This window comes from Chiloscyllium punctatum, chromosome 12 (genome assembly GCF_047496795.1).
Source record: "Chiloscyllium punctatum isolate Juve2018m chromosome 12, sChiPun1.3, whole genome shotgun sequence".
NCBI classification, from domain to species: Eukaryota; Metazoa; Chordata; class Chondrichthyes; order Orectolobiformes; family Hemiscylliidae; genus Chiloscyllium; species Chiloscyllium punctatum.
Genome location: NC_092750.1, coordinates 137,072 through 154,015, shown reverse-complemented (window position 1 = coordinate 154,015; position 16,944 = coordinate 137,072). Strand labels below are relative to the sequence as shown.

General features: G+C 42.2%; 1 protein-coding gene across 4 annotated transcripts in view; it reads right to left on the bottom strand.

Moving 5' to 3' along the window:
* Positions 1-8,870: 8,870 nt before the first annotated feature.
* Positions 8,871-16,944, bottom strand: part of stimate (STIM activating enhance) — a 116,228-nt gene continuing 108,154 nt past the window's right edge. For all 4 annotated transcript variants that reach the window (XM_072581699.1, XM_072581701.1, XM_072581702.1 and 1 more), the window contains 2 exons: positions 15,221-15,370; positions 8,871-13,612 (listed from right to left, as the gene is read on the bottom strand). In XM_072581699.1, the coding sequence (XP_072437800.1) occupies positions 13,496-13,612; positions 15,221-15,370 (267 nt within the window). In that variant the 3' untranslated portion in view covers positions 8,871-13,495. The remainder of the gene's footprint in view (positions 13,613-15,220; positions 15,371-16,944) is intronic.

Here is a 16,944-nt window from a genome sequence, read left to right as displayed (position 1 = left end):
AGTTAGAGGTGGAAAGGGAAGGAAGCAGGCAGTGCAGGGATCCCCTGTGGTCGTTCCCCTCAACAATACGTATACCGCTTTGGATACTGTTGGGGGGGAAGGCCTAGCAGGGGTAAGCTGCAGTGACCGGTCTCTGGCACGAGGTCCGGCTCTGAGGCTCAGAAGGGAAAGGGGGAGAGGAGGAGAGCACTAGTTATAGGAGACGCTATAGTTAGAGGGACGGACAGGCGGTTCTGTGGACATGGGCGAGACTCTCGAATGGTTTGTTGCCTCCCGGGTGCCAGGGTCCAAGACGTCTCGGACTGTGTCTTCAGAATCCTTAAGGGGGAGGGTGTGCAGCCATTGGCACCAACGACATAGGTAGGAAGAGGGGTGGGGAGGTCATTCAGGAGCTCAGGGAGTTAGGCTGGAAGCTAAAAGCTAGGACAGACAGAGTCGTCATCTCTGGGTTGTTGCCGGTGCCACGTGACAGTGAGGCAAGGAAAAGGGAGAGAGTGCAGTTGAACACGTGGCTGCAAGGATGGTGTAGGAGGGAGGGCTCCAGGTATTTGGACAATTGGACTGCATTCTGGGGAAGGTGGGACCTGTACAAGCAGGACGGGTTGCACCTGAACCAGAAGGGCACCAATATCCTGGGATGTAGGTTTGCTAGCACTCTTCGGGGGGATTTAAACTAATTTGGCAGGGGGATGGGATCTGGACTTGCAGTCCAGCAAGTAGGTTAGCTGTGTGTCAGGATGTCCAAGAATGTAGGGAGGCTGTGGAGAAGGTAGCACTGACAGAGAATACTTGCGGACACAGAGGTGGGTTCAAGTGTGTATACTTCAACGCAAGGAATATCAGAAATAAGTGGGTGAACTTAAGGCGTGGATCGGTACCTGGGACTACGATGTTGTGGCCATCATGGAAACGTGGATAGAAGAGGGACAGGAATGGTTGTTGGAGATTCCTGGTTACAGATGTTTCAGTAAGATTAAGGAGGGTGGTAAAAAAGGAGGGTGGGGGGTGGCGTTGCTAATTAGAAATGGTATAACAGCTGCAGAAAGGCAGTTCGAGGGGGATCTGCCTTTGGAGGTAGTATGGGCTGAAGTCAGAAATAGGAAAGTAGCAGTCACCTTGTTGGGTGTTTACTATAGGCCCCCCAATAGCAGCAGAGATGTGGAGAAACCGATTGGGAAACAGATTTTGGAAAGGTACAGAAGCCACAGGGTAGTAGTCATGGGTGATTTCAACTTCCCAAGTCTTGACTGGAAGCTCTTTAGATCAAGTAGATTGGATGGGGCGGTGTTTGTGCAGTGTGTCCAGGAAGCTTTTCTAACTCAGGATGTAGATTGTCCGACCAGAGGGGAGGCCATATTGGATTTGGTACTTGGTAACAAACTGGGACAAGTGATGGGCTTGTTAGTGGGTGAACATTTTGGTGATGGTGACCACAATTCTGTGACTTTCACCTTGGTTATGGAGAGAGATAGGTGCGTACAACAGGGTAGGTTTTACAATTGGGGGAAGGGTAAATACGATGCTGTAAGACAGGATCTGAGGAGCATATGTTGGGAGCATAGGCTGTCAGGGAAGGATGTCGTGGAAATGTGGAACTTTTTCAAGGAACAGATACGACGTGTCCTTGACATGTATGTACCTGTCAGGCAGGAAAGAGATGGTCGTGTGAGGGAACCTTGGTTGACGAGGGAGGTTGAATGTCTTATAAGGAGGAAGAAGGAGGCTTACATAAGGTTGAGGAAACAAGGTTCAGACAGAGCATTGGAGGGATACAGGATAACCTGAAGGGAGCTGAAGAAAGGGATCAGGAGAGCTAAGAGAGGGCATAAAAAATCTTTGGTGGATAGGATCAAGGATAACCCCAAGGCATTTTATGCATATGTGAAAAATATGACAATGATGAGAACAAGGGTAGGTCCGATCAAGGACAGTAGTGGGAGACTGTGTATTGAGTTCGAAGAGATAGGAGAGGTCTTGAACGAGTACTTTTCTTCAGTATTTACAAACGAGAGGGACCGAATTGTTGAAGAGGAGAGTGTGAAACGGACTGGTAAGCTAGAAGAGATACTTGTTAGGAAGGAAGATGTGTTGGACATTTTGAACAACTTGAGGATAGACAAGTCCCCTGGGCCTGACGGGATATATCTTAGGATTATGTGGGAAGCAAGAGAGGAAATTGCAGAACCATTGGCAATGATCTTCTCGTCTTCACTGTCAACGGGGGTGGTACCAGGGGACTGGAGAGTGGCGAATGTTGTTCCCCTGTTCAAAAAAGGGAATAGGGATAACCCCGGGAATTACAGGCCAGTTTGTCTTACTTCGGTGGTAGGCAAAGTAGTGGAAAGGGTACTGAGGGATAGGTTTTATGAATATCTGGAAAGACATTGCTTGATTAGGGACAGCCAGCACGGAGTTGTGAGGGGTAGGTCTTGCCTTACAAGTCTTATTGAATTCTTTGAGGAGGTGACCAAGCATGTGGATGAGGGTAGAGCAGTGGATGTAGTGTACATGGATTTTAGTACGGCATTTGATAAGGTTCCCCATGGTAGGCTTATGCGGAAAGTCAGGAGGCATGGGATAACGGGAGGTTTGGCCAGTTGGATAGAAAACTGGCTAACCGGTCAAAGTCAGAGAGTGGTGGTAGATGGTAAATATTCAGCCTAGAGCCCAGTTACAAGTGGAGTTCCGCACGGATCAGTTCTGGGTCCTCTGCTGTTTGTAATTTTTATTAATGACTTGGAAGAGGGAGTTGAAGGGTGGGTCAGTAAATTTGCAGATGATACGAAGATTGGTGGAGTTGTGGATAGTGAGGAGGGCTGTTGTCGGCTGCAAAGGGACTTAGATATGATGCAGAGCTGTGCTGAGGAGTGGCAGATGGAGTTCAACCCTGTCAAGTGTGAGGTTGTCCATTTTGGAAGGACAAATAAGAATGCGGAATACAGGGTTAACGGTAGGGTTCTTAGTAAGGTGGAGGAGCAGAGGGATCTTGGGGTCTATGTTCATAGATCTTTGAAAGTTGCCACTCAGGTGGATAGAGCTTGTAAGAAGGCCTATGGTGTATTAGCGTTCATTAGCAGAGGGATTGAATTCAAGAGTCGTGAGGTGATGTTGCAGCTGTACAGGACCTTGGTTAGGCCACATTTGGAGTACTGTGTGCAGTTCTGGTCGCCTCACTTTAGGAAAGATGTGGAAGGTTTGGAGAGGGTGCAGAGAAGATTTACCAGGTTGTTGCCTGGAATGGAAAATAGGTCGTACGAGGATAGGTTGAGAGTGCTAGGCCTTTTCTCATTGGAACGGCAAAGGATGAGGGGTGACTTGATAGAGGTTTATGAGATGATCAGAGGAATAGATAGACAGTCAGAAACCTTTTCCCCGGGTACAACAGAGTGTTACAAGGGGACATAAATTTAAGGTGAAGGGTGGAAGGTATGGGGGGATGTCAGGGGTAGGTTCTTTACCCAGAGAGTGGTGGGGGCATGGAATGCGCTGCCCGTGGGAGTGGTAGAGTCAGAATCATTGGCAAGCTTTAAGCGGCAATTGGATAGGTACATGGATGGGTGCTTAAGCTAGGAAAAATGTTCGGCACAACATCGTGGGTCGAAGGGCCTGTTCTGTGCTGTATTGTTCTATGTTCTATCTGTTATTCTCTATATTCTGGAATATTTTTACCATAAAGGTTGCAGGAGTGTATCGGCAGGCAGAAAGGTGGTTTGAAGTGTGTCTACTTCAAGGTCAGGAGCATCTGGAACGAGGTGGGTGAACTTGCGGCATGAATTGGTACCCAAGATGTCAATGTTGTGGCCATTTCAGAGACAAGGATAGAGCAGGAATGGCTGTTACAGATTCCAGGGTTTAGATATTTCAGTAATATCAGAGAAAGTGGTAAAAGAGGGAGATATGCAGCATTGTTAGTCAAGGACAGTATTATGGTGGCAGAAAGGACTTGTTTGATGAGGACTTGTCTACTGAGGTATATGTGCTGAGGTTAGAAACAGGAAAGGAGAGGTCACCCTGTTGGGGAGTTTTCTACAGGCCTCCAAAGTTCCAGAGATATAGAGGAAAAGGATTGCAAAGATGATTCTGGATAGGAGCGAGCGTAATAGGGAGTTGTTATTGGGGACTTTAATTTTCCAAATATTGACTGGAAACACTATAGTTTGAGTTGTGAACAGGTGGGTTTCCTGACACAGTATGTAAATAGGTCAACAAGAGGTGAGGCCACATTGGATTTGGTACTGGGTAATGAACCTGGCCAGGTGTTAGATTCGGAGGTAGGTGAGCACTGGTGATAGCGACCACAATTCGGTTATGTTTACTTTAGCAATGGAAAGGGATAGGTATACAACAAAGGGCAAGAGTTATAGCTGGGGAAAGGGAAACTATGATGTGGTCAGGCATGATTTAGGATGCGTAGGATGGGGAAGGAAACTGCAGGGATGGGCACTACTGAAATGTGGAGCTTGTTCAAGGAACCGCTACTGAGTGGCCTTGATAAGTATGTACCTGTCAGGCAGGGAGTTAAAAATCACAACACCAGGTTATAGTCCAACAGGTTTAATTGGAAGTATACTAGCTTTCGGAGCGACACTCCTTCATCAGGTGATATCACCTGGTGAAGGAACTTCGCTCCGAAAGCTAGTGTGCTTCCAATTAAACCTGTTGGACTATAACCTGGTGTTGTGTGATTTTTAACTTTGTACACCCTTGTCCAACACCGGCATCTCCAAATCACATCAGGCAGGGAGGAAGTGATTGGGTGAGGGAACGGTGGTTGACTAAAAAAGTTGAATCTCTTGTCAAGAGGAAGAAGGTAGCTTATGTTAGGATGAGATGTTAGGCTCAGTCAGAGCACTTGAGTTACAGGTTAGCCAGGAATGACCTAAAGAGATAGCTAAGAAGAGCCAAGAAGGGTCATGAGATGTTGTTGGCAGGTACGATCAAGGAAAACCCTAAAGCTTTCTATAGATATGCCAAGGATAAAAGAATGACTGGAGTAAGTTTAGGTCAGTCAAGGAGTAGTGGGAAGCTGTGCTTGGAGTCCAAAGAGATAGGAGAGGCACTAAATTAATATTTTTCAAGTTATTCACACAGGAAAAAGACAATGTTGCCGAGGAGAATACTGAGATACAGGCTATTATAGACAATAGGAGCAGGAGTAGGCCATTCTGCCCTTTGAGCCTGCATCACCATTCAATATGATCATGGCTGATCATCCTTAATCGGTTTCCTGTTCCTGCCTTATCTCCATAACGCTTCAAAGTTTGGGAGAAGATTTGTAGCTCGGGTGCTGGTTGTTGTGGTTCTGTTCGCCGAGCTGGGATTTGTCTTGCAAATGTTTCATCCCCTGTCTAGGTAACATCCTCAGTGCTTGGGAGCCACCTGTGAAGCGCTTCTGTGCTGTTTCCTCCGACATTTATAGTGGCCTGTCTCCGCCGCTTCCGGTTGTCTGTTCGAGCTGTCCGCTGTAGTGGCCGGTATATTGGGTCCAGGTCGATGTGTTTGTTGATAGAGTCTGTGGATGAGTGCCATGTCTCTAGGAATTCCCTGGCTGTTCTCTGTTTGGCTTGCCCTTTAATGGTAGTGTTGTCCCAGTCAAATTCATGTTGCTTGTCGTCTGTGTGTGTGGCTACTAAGGATAGCTGGTCGTGTCGTTTCGTGGCTAGTTGGTGTTCTTGTATACAGATCGTTAACTGTCTTCCTGTTTGTCCTATGTAGTGTTTTGTGCAGTCCTTGCATGGGATTTTGTACGCTACATCAGTTTTGCTCATGTTGAGTATCGGGTCCTTCGTTCTGGTGAGTTGTTGTCTGAGCGTGACTGTTGGTTTGTGTGCTGTTATGAGTCCTAGTGTTCGCAGTAGTCTGGCTGTCAGTTCAGAAATGCTCCTGATGTATGGTAGTGTGGCTAGTCCTTTGGGTTGCGGCATAAAGATGAGGATGTCACCTAGACAGGGGATGAAACGTTTGCAAGACAAATTCCCAGCTCGGTGAACAGATCCATAACCCTTGATTCCACTATCCTTCAGAGCTCTACCAAATCTTTCTTAAATGAATCCAGAGACTGGGCCCCCACTGCCCTCTGGGGCAGAGCATTCCACAGAGCCACCACTCTCTGGTTGAAGAAGTTTCTCCTCATCTCTGTCCTAAATGGTCTACCCTGTATTTTTAAGCTGTGTCCTCTAGTTCAGCACTCACCCACCAGCGGAAACATGTTTCCTGCCTCCAGAGTGTACAATCCTTTAATAGTCTTATATGTTTCAATCAGATCCCCTCTCAGCCTTCTAAAGTCAAGGATATACAAGCCCAGTCACTCCAGTCTTTCAGCATAATGTAGTCCCTCAATTCCAGGAATTGACCTCGTGAACCTACGATGCACTCCCTCAATAGCCAGAACGTCTTTCCTCAAATTTGGAGATCAGAACTGCACACAGTATTCCAGATGTGGTCTCACCAGGGCCCTGTACAGCTGCAGAAGAACCTCTTTGCTTCTATACTCAATCCCTCTTGCTATGAAGGCCAGCATGCTATTAGACTTCTTCACTACCTGCTGTACCTGCATGCTTACCTTCATTGACTGGTGTACAAGAACACCCAGATCTCTTTTTTTTTAATTTCAAAAATATACTTATTCATCTCTTTGTACTGCCCAAATTGATTCCATTTAGGTAGTAATCTGCCTTCCTGTTCTTGCCACCAAAGTGGATAACCATACATTTATCCACATTAAACTGCATCTGACCACTCACCTAACCTGTCCAGGTCACCCTACAATCTCCTAACATCCTCCTCACATTTCACCCTGCCACCCAGCTTAGTATCATCAGCAAATTTGCTCATGTTATTACTAAAACCATCTTCTATATCATTAACATATATTGTAAAAAGCTGCGGTCCCAGTGGTCACTGGCTGCCATTCCAAAATGGAGCAGTTTATCACTATTCTTTGTTTCCTATCAGCCAACCAACTTTCATTCCAAGTTAGTACTTTGCCCCCAAAAACATTGTGCCCTAATTTTGCTAACCTCCCATGTGGGCCTTTTTCAAAAGCTTTCTGAAAGTCCAGGTACACTACATCTACTGGATCTTTCTCATTCATCTTCAGAGTTACATCCTCAAAAAATTCCAGAAGATTAGTCAAGCATGATTTCCCCTTCATAAATCCATGCTGACTCTGACCTAACCTGTTACTATCCAGATATGTCGTAATTTCATCCTTTATAATAGACTCCAGCATCTTTCCCACCACTGAGGTCAGACTAACTGGTCTATAATTTCCTGTTTTCTCTCTCCCACCTTTCTTAAAAAGTGGTACAACATTAGCCACCCTCCAATCCGCAGGAACTGATCCCGAATCTATTAGACTAGACGGGATTAAGGTTCATAAGGAGGTGTTATCTATTTTCACACTTTCCAGAATTGCTAAATCCCCTGGGCTGGATGGGATTTATCCTCGTATTCTCTGGGAAGCCAGGGTGGAGATTGCAGAGCCTTTGGCTTTGATCTTTATGTCGTCATTGTTTACAGGAAAAGTACCAGAATGTTATCCCCTTGTTCACGAACGGGAGTAGAGACAACCCTGGTAATTATAAACCAGTGAGCCTTACTTCTGTGGACACGGGGAGAAGGTGAGGAGCAAGTGATTTAGAGTAGTCCTGAGAATTTTTTTTTATTCTCCTCAAAGATGCTAGACACATGGATTGTATGTACAGTGTGGTGGAGGCAGGTACTCTTGCAACATTTAAGAAACATCTGGATGAGTAGTTAAAATGCCAAGGACATAGTAAGCTATGGACCAAGTGCAAGTAAACAGGATTAGTGTAGCTTGGTGTTTGTTGACTGGCATAGACATGGTGGGCCAAAGAACGCAATTCTATGCTGTATGTAGAAGCATAAAATATAAGGCAAGGGTGACTGTGGTGCAGTGGTAGCATCCCTAAACAAAATATAGAAGCAGGGAAGTGACAGGACACTTTCCTTACCATCACATCATAACAAATGGGCGGCACGGTGGCACAGTGGTTAGCACTGCTGCCTCACAGCGCCAGAGATCCGGGTTCAAGTCCCGTCTCAGGCGACTGTGTGGAGTTTGCACGTTCTCCCCGTGTCTGCGTGGGTTTCCTCCGGGTGCTCTGGTTTCCTCCCACAGTCCAAAGATGTGCAGGTCAGGTGAATTGGTCATGCTAAATTGCCCGTAGTGTTAGGTAAGGGGTAGATGTAGATGTAGGGGTATGGGTGGGTTACGCTTCGACGGGGCGGTGTGGACTTGTTGGGCCGAAGGGCCTGTTTCCACACTGTAAGTAATCTAATCTAAATAAAACAGGTTTGTTCCCCTAGTGTTTAGCTGGAGGAAATTCAGTCTCATTCATTATTAGGTGTAAGTAAAATATTGCAAAATACAGGATGATTGCCTTCCAAAACTGAGGACAGGTACATAATAGGGTTAGAGACAAAATAAAGCTACCTGTATATTGTACCCATCAAACACTCCAAGGATGGGGTTAGATACAGATTAAGGCAGCCTCTGCATCAAATCATTAAGACAGCTCATTGCCACCTTTCCTATAGCACCTTCTGCTTTTGTTGGAGTCTGATTGTTAATTTTTGTGTTGCTTACTTGTTAATTGAGGACGATTCTAATGCAACTTCATTCATTCCAAACTGGATTGAAATCACACAAACACGTCATGTCTTAAAATGAACAGAAGAAAAATTTGGTCTGGATTCAAAACCATGCTTAAAGTGAGGTGACCACCTATCTGATGGATCACGGTCTGTGAAATTTACAGGCAGATACTGTTGCTATTCTACAAATTTCAGCATTTCCTGTACAATAATATAGAGCATTTTTAAAAAACAGGCATCATGAATGCAAGTTTTGAAGTTTCCAAAACTTTAATATAAAGTGATATATAAAGTATATACATCATATACTCATTGCTGTACACATTGCAACATGGTGAACTTGACCCGGCCCGAAAGCAGCATTGTGAATCTACACATACCTTTCGCTGAGTTGGTTGATGCAAGAATTGTTGTAACATTTAAACTACACTACAAAGGAGTGACAGAAGTAAAGATTGATTTTAATACATTGATAGTTACCAAAACATTATTAAAACACCTGAACTTAGTTTCACTGCAAATAAATTAAATAATTAGAATGGCCTTTTTTAAGCATCTCATGTTACAAAATTAATTTCAGCTTAAACTTGAGGATATTTTATGAGAAAGCATATTTATGATATTTTTACTTGTTGTGAAAATGAAACATAATTTAGGGATCAGAAGAAAAATGTTATTTCATTAATTAAATACACCACTACAATCAGTGGTCAATAATAAGTACCCATTTGGCTGAGAATGGGCCTCAAATGTTTTAATGTTACATTTCTTCACAATCTGATCTTTGAAAAGAAACAATGATGAAAGGAATGAACACATCAGAATCAATCAGGCCTGATCGAAACATTCAGTCTTCTGGGCTATCCATCCAATCTGTGTATATAATTGAGGGATGTTCCCTGGTATTGACAGTGCCTCAGTACAGGAGCATCTGATTCTATTCCCAATTAATGTGACCAGATGTACTTTCACTTTTCTCTCAGATTCATTCAGGAAATATTTTTACAGACTTAAAGAAATTCCAGAGCAATGCCTTGGTCATATTCTCCAGATTCAATGGTAGGACCATCACACAAAACTGCATGTTCTTTTTGAAGCCAAGTCCACAACTACTCAGGCACGTTCTTGCAAAAGTATCCATTGAGTAATGGACATTGTCCATAAGTTGAAAAACATCTTCCCTACCAGGTCCTGTTTTCTCTCGACTCATCTGATCAGATGAGGCAATGGACAAGGGTCTTTTCCATAGGATGGGGGAGTTCAAAACTAGGGGGGGTATATTTTTTTTAAGGAGAAGAGAGGAACTTAAAAAGACATGAAGGGGAACTTATTCTTAACAGAGAGAATGGTTTGTGTGTGGAATGAACTGCTAGAGAAGGTGGTGGATGCAGATAAAGTTACAACATTTAAAAGACGTTTGGATAAGTTCATGAAAAGGAAAGCTTTGGAGGGATATGCACCTAGCGCAAGCAGGTTGGACTAGTTTAGTTTTGGAACATGGTCAGCCTGTTACGGCAGGGATCAAGAAAAAGCTTCAAAAACTCTCTGAACATTCTTGAACCGTGGCAGTATTGACATCAGTGACCAAGAGGAGCTTGCTATCAATCATTCAAGCTGACAATAGCTTGTGTATCAAGCTGCATCAGACTTTGAATCCCAGCAATCCTAATAATGAGTCCCAGGAGCTGCAGAGAAGACAGCAAACCTTGCATTCCAGATTCCATACTTTGTATGACATTCTGCCTCATGAACACAAAGATTTGCAGATCCATAATCTGCCTGTTCAGTCAAATGAAACATTGCAGAAATCTGTGACCCTGATTAGATCGCATCCTCAAATCAAGAGACCCCAGTCATACTTCCTGACAACAATACCAGCTCTATCTCAGTGTCCCGGATATGAGACACTGTTGCTACGCCAGCTTTATTCCAATATCCAGGACATAAGACATTGTAAAATACTTGATGTAGTGTTTTTGCCCTGGAAGCTATTTTCCAGCTTCCAGAACAAAAACACTACATCATCAACTATTTTCCCATGCCTCTTACCTGTATGTTTTAGAACAAGTTTCACTTAATATTTTAGACTGTAGTCTGAGAGTTAAATACAGCTTTAAATAATCAGAGCTCACACTTACAATAAATGACTCACATGTAGACAGTCTCCAGTTTTGCATTTTGTCCGATAATAAAAAAGTGTTTTATGCCTTAAATTCATTTTAAAAAGAGTTCTGATTGCAACATTATTTTTTCAGAACATGAGGCACTTTATCTGAAGCAGTGACTTACATTCAAATGAGAAAAAACATTACTGCAAGCTAAAATCTCAGTTAAATTAGTTGCATTAATGTCACTATAAATGTAAGCAAATATGCTACAAATTTCATATAAACATTTTATGTGAATGAACAATGATTAAGCATCTAAAAATTAGTGTATCAAATGTCTAGTTTTCCAAATGATTAAATTAAGCATTCGAGAAAACACCTGCAATAGATTGATGTAAACTGAATCCCTAATAAATGCATTAGGTTAAATGTGTTGTTTAATTTAATAAATATCAGCATCAGCTTTATGCTAGTGAATCCAGCAAATTCATGAGTAAGAATTAGCCTGCAATCATATTTAGTGATTGCGGAATAGAGAATGATTTTCAGCTCCTTAAGCCAACTTTATAAAGGCTGAACAGAGAGGAAAAAAAAAATCATAATTGGGACTGTTCAACTAAAAATTACCAAACAGATCAGTCGCACTCATCTGAGTTCTCATACCAGCTGCATTTCTCCAAGACTAGAATCAGAAAAAAACTGAAATGCTTCTATTGAAATTCTTTTAAAATCATATTTTAATAGCACTGAACTTCCATGCTAGCAGTCCCTGTCTTATGCATTGCTTTAGGAGTAAATTTTGTTCCAAACAGTTTATTTCACTCCAAAAAAAAAATTCTTAGCATTCAATCTGCAAATTTATACTGACTTTGAAATCTTTGAAGGTAAATGTGTTAAGGTTTTTTTTCATTTTAAGTGATTAAAACTAGTTTCAGCATTTGAAGCATGATAGATTTCAAGCTAGTAATTGGGCCCATTTTAGAACAAAATACGATTTTCAATAATGAACTTCAGGGTTATTCAAACACAGAAAATGTAGGGGAAACTCAGATGTCTGGCAGCATCCGAAGAGACAGAAATAGAGTAAATGTTCAAGTCTGGAATGAATTCTTCAGAACCAACTCAAAAAGCTAGACTCAAAACTTTAACTCTTTCTCTTGCCACAGATGTTGCCAGACATACTGAGTATTGTCAGCATTGCATTTATCACAAATTTCCAGCATTCGAGGCATTTTGCCTTTATTCACAGTTATTGATTCTGACAGGATTCCTTTTTAAATTATTGATGTAAAAACAATGGTACATTTATCCCTGCTAATTTTTACAGAAACGAGAAGTTGATCTTTAAATTTATAAACAGATTAATGTTACATTTAGGTGGGAGGTCTCTTTACACTGTCTCCCATCAAATACTCCCAAGTCAGGTACAGCATGGGGTTAGATACAGAGTAAAGCTCCCTTTCCGCTGCCTCCATCAATTACTCCCAGGGCAGGTTCAAAACTGGGTGAAGATAGAGTAATGCACGCAGTGCTCTAACGATATGCCTCAAGTTAAAATTCGAAAGATTCACAGCAGCCATGATTTATGTTTAGTTTACACACAAATCATGCCACTATTTATAATGATGTGGAGGTGCCAGTGTTGGACAAAGTTAAAAATAACAAAACCAGGTTATAGACCAACAGGTCTATCTGGAAGCACTAGCTTTCGTAGCCTGATGAAGGAGCAGCACTCCGAAAGCTAGTGCTTCCAAATAAACCTGCTAGACTATAACCTGATGTTGTGTGCTTTTTAACTATTTATAATGTTACAGTTGCCAAAATGTTTTGAAAGGTACAGTAAAAATACATTAAAATGAAACCTCAATAAACATTAATGCCATCAATTAATTAATTAATATTTGCCTGTCAGAGCAAGTATGGGTTAGAAACATCATTATGAAATAGTTTTAAACGCTTGAATGTTTTTGATCAGAACAGACAGGCAACATATACCTCCAATGCTCTGTTAGTGAGCTTTGTAAAGTCTCAAAAGAGATGACCTAGTTTTGAAATTGAATACTTTGTTGCTGTTGAGAATCATAGCCCATTAAGAAACCATGCTGCAAAGTAGCATTCGTTTTGTCCCACAGGTAAATTTATAATAAATAAAGCATGTTTATCATGATTTGACTAGAAATGATGGAGAACAGGGAGACAGGGCCAGAGGAAACAGCCTGGACAAGTCATAAAAGAATGGAACAGGCCAACAGCTGCCTTGCCCTTTCTCAGTGTGGATTTTTCAGCTGTTACAGTATTTTCAATTTAGTAATTGCTGAGATTTTTCATACCGATCAGATCTCCAACCTGTGACTATGCTGTGTCACAATTACAGCTGCTTGGTTATGACCTTTGAAAGTTGAGGATTCACAGTTCTTGGGCATTGTATAAAACCTAAAAACAGACTGACTGACAGATTTAATAACTTAAAACAAGGTAACAAAAGCCTGACTGGTGCTAAAAGAAAAATGTTTTGCAGCATCCAACAGTCCTGTACATTTTGCATTTGCAAACAATGGACAACTTTGATTAGGGAATGTTCGATATCAGTGCAAAGAGGAGAGTTGAGACCATAAAATTCACAATCACTGCAATCTCATCTTTTTGTTCATCTTCCAGATCTTTGTGCCACTCCAACATTTTATGTAGCCCATTTTCATACTGAAGTTTGGAGTAGGAAAAGATTTCACATGTTCCGTTAACTCTGAAAGACAGAGCACCATCCTGTGTCATACGGGGAGGCCCCCAAATCGCAGCTTCTTTTTAACAGGCTTTAAATTCATCAGTCTCCTCAGGTCCTCGTCACCTTCAGATTCATCCATCTCATCATCTGCTGAAATGAGGATCTGTAAACCAGTTTAAATGGTGAAAACTGGAAATTACAAGCAATGCCTGCACAATGCATATATTATTAAAAACCAGCTTTCTACATTTTCTATTTGTATTCCACAGAGTTTAATAAATACTATTTTAAATATCTTAAGAACATAAAGTAGGATCATGAATAGGTGTATGGTCCCTCGACTCTGATCAACCATTCAACAAATTTACAACTGATTTGATATCGCCACCATTTTTCCGACCAAGCCCCATCATCTCTGATTAACTTGGGTCCAGAAATCTACCCATTCTTAACTCAAAATCTAGTCAAAGCATAAAATCACAACACCAAATTGTAGTCCAACAGATTTATTTGGAAGCACTAGCTTTCAGAGCGCAGTTAGTGCTTCCAAATAAACCTGTTGGACTACAGCTCCTCCAAATCATAGTCAAAGCATGAGTGCCTACAACACCCTGTGATAGAAAAATCCAAAGCTTCACAACCCTCAGAGACAACATTTCTCATTACAGTCCAAATTGGACAATCGTCTTATCCTGAGACCATGTCCCAGAGATCCAGACCATACATCCAGAGGAGGCCCTTGGCCCATGAAACCAGCGCCGACACAAAAAAATCCATCAGCTTCTGATACTTGTCCAGCACCTGGTCCATAGCGTTGAAGGTTATGTCATTTCAAGTGCTCATCGACATTTATTTTTAGAAAAGGCAGTGCATTTCACATTCCCACCATCCTCTGGGTTAAAATTAATTTCCTCAAAACCCTTCACCTTAAAATTATGCCCCTTGTTACCAACCCTTCAACGAAGGAAAACAACTGTTTCCTATCAATCTTCCCCAACTGGGCAGGACTGACAAGGCAAGGGAGTACACAATGAGCGGTAGGACCCTGGGAAGCATCAAAGATCAGAGGGACTTTGGTGTGTATGTACTCCAGTCCCTTAAGGTATCACGACAATTAGATAAAGTGCTTAAGGAGGTATATGGGTATAGCAGCTGGAATATTGTGCGCAGGGTGGGTGGACAGACAAGAGCTTTTCCTCTTGGTGGGAGGGGAATCAATGACTGGGGACACAAATTTAGGTGGGGTAAGGAAGAGTTATACCCAGAAACAGGTGGGAATTTGGAACTCACTGACTATAATGGTGGTAGAGGCAGAAACCCTCAGAATGCCAAGGCATACAAGGCTAAGGGCCAAGTGTTAGGAAAATGGATTACAGTAGTTAGGTTTTTTTCCCCCCCACTGGTGCAGATTCAATGGGCCAAAGGGCCGTTTCCAGTACTGTACACTTCCTTACCCGATAACATGGGGAAAGCATAAGCAAATTGGAGAGTGGCAAACTGTGGCACACTCCAATATCCATATATGAAATTAGGCAACAATTATTTTCAGAGATTCACAAATCAATGGTATTGTACAAACCTAAGTTTCCGCCTTTCCCTTCAGGACCCTTTCCCTGGCCAGATGCCAATGCCCCACATGGGAAGAACGCCATACTTAAATAGAATGTTAAATAAGCATCACCTGTTCTTGATCAACTCCAGGTCTATTCGAGCCAAAGTAACCTGAATTTTTAACTCTGACAATCCAGAGAGATTGGAGACCAGCACTTACCTCAGACTCAGACTCCTCGTGTGATGCTGCTCTTCTGTATCTGACCTTGTTGCTGCTTCTAGATTCGTCTTCTCCAACTTCTCCTTCCAGTTTAGCTTTAGTTTTGCCTTTTCTCATTAGAAAATTATCTACTACCCAAAACATTAACGCCTGTGAGAAATGAAAAAGCAGAACATGGAGTAGAGTTAAGGGATAACGTATGAACAGTAACGAGGTCATTTAGCCATTAGGGTGTTGTCCCACTTAACTCTATCATGGCTGAGCTGTGATCTAATTCCATACCCCTGCTTTACCCCACAACTCTTCCCATCTATGGTTAACAAAGTCTGTCATTTCAGTTTTAGAATTAGCAATCAACCTCTGACAAGTAACCCATCTCCTGACTCCACCATGCCTGTACACAAGGTACAAAACACAAGTCAGATGCGAGATGGAATACATCCCACTTGACTGGATGAGGGGAGCTCCAACAACACTCGAGGGTTGACAACATCCAGTACAAAAAGTATTGATTTATACCCCATCCAGCACCCTCAACAGTCACTCCCTTCACCACTGTCGGACAGTGGCAGCAGTGTGCAATAATGCACTGCTGCAGGTCATCAAGGCTTCTCCAGTAGCATCTTCCAAACCAATGACTTATACCATCTAGAAATACAAAAGCAACAGATACATGGGAATATCATCACTTGCAAAGTCCCCTCCAAACATTCACCATCCTATCATGAACTATACCAGTGTTCCCTCACTGGCAGTGAACATAGTGCTGGAACTAGGCAAAAGTGAGAACTGCAGATGGAGATTAGAGTCGAGAGTGTGGTGCTGGAAAAGCACAGCAGGTCAGGCAGCATCCGAGGAGCAGGAGAATCATTGTTTCTGAAGGGCTTTTGCCCAAAACATTGATTCACAATCCTGGAACTCCCTCCCTAACAGCCTACATCCCAAGATTCAAGGACGAACTCACTCCACCTTCTGCGAAGTAATTCAAGTTGGCAATTAACGCTGACCTAGTCAGTGATAGCACAAACAAATTTAACATTCTGTGTGTATACAAATGATTCTCAATTTTACTATTGAATGGTCAAGCTCTAAATTTTAAGACTGCCAGTCAGACCTCAACTCTCAAACTCGGAACAATATTTTCTCTAATTCTGGTCTCAATGCCTTGAAAACTTTCATTAAATCAGCACTCAGTCTTCTCTAGATATATAATCTAATTTACGTAACATCTCTTAGTAACTTAACCATTAGTCATGGTAGTATTCTGGTAAGTCAAGCCTGCCAGTCCTTCCAATGAATATTCATCTTGCTGAAGCTATAATTCCCAGAACTGTTCACATTCAAGATACACAAAATGTCATTCAATCTTGCTATAGCACAACTTCTTACATATAATAACATGCATTCCATTAGCCTCTTCTCTACCTGTTTATAACATCTTAATGATCATGCGTGTGTCCCTGTCCTAACCACCCCAAATTGTTAGGATCCCAATATACAGCCAAACAATTGCAGATGTTGGAAATCCAAAATTAGAACAGAAAATGCTCGAAATGTTTAGCAGGTCAGATAGCAATGATTTTTAATTCCTTCATAGGATGCGGCCATTGTTGACTAGGTCAACATATATTTAATATCCCTTGGTGCCCTTATGGTGAGCTATCTTACAGCTAGACTGTGCAAAAGATAGGCACACCTACAAGGCCATTAGGAAGGGAATTCAG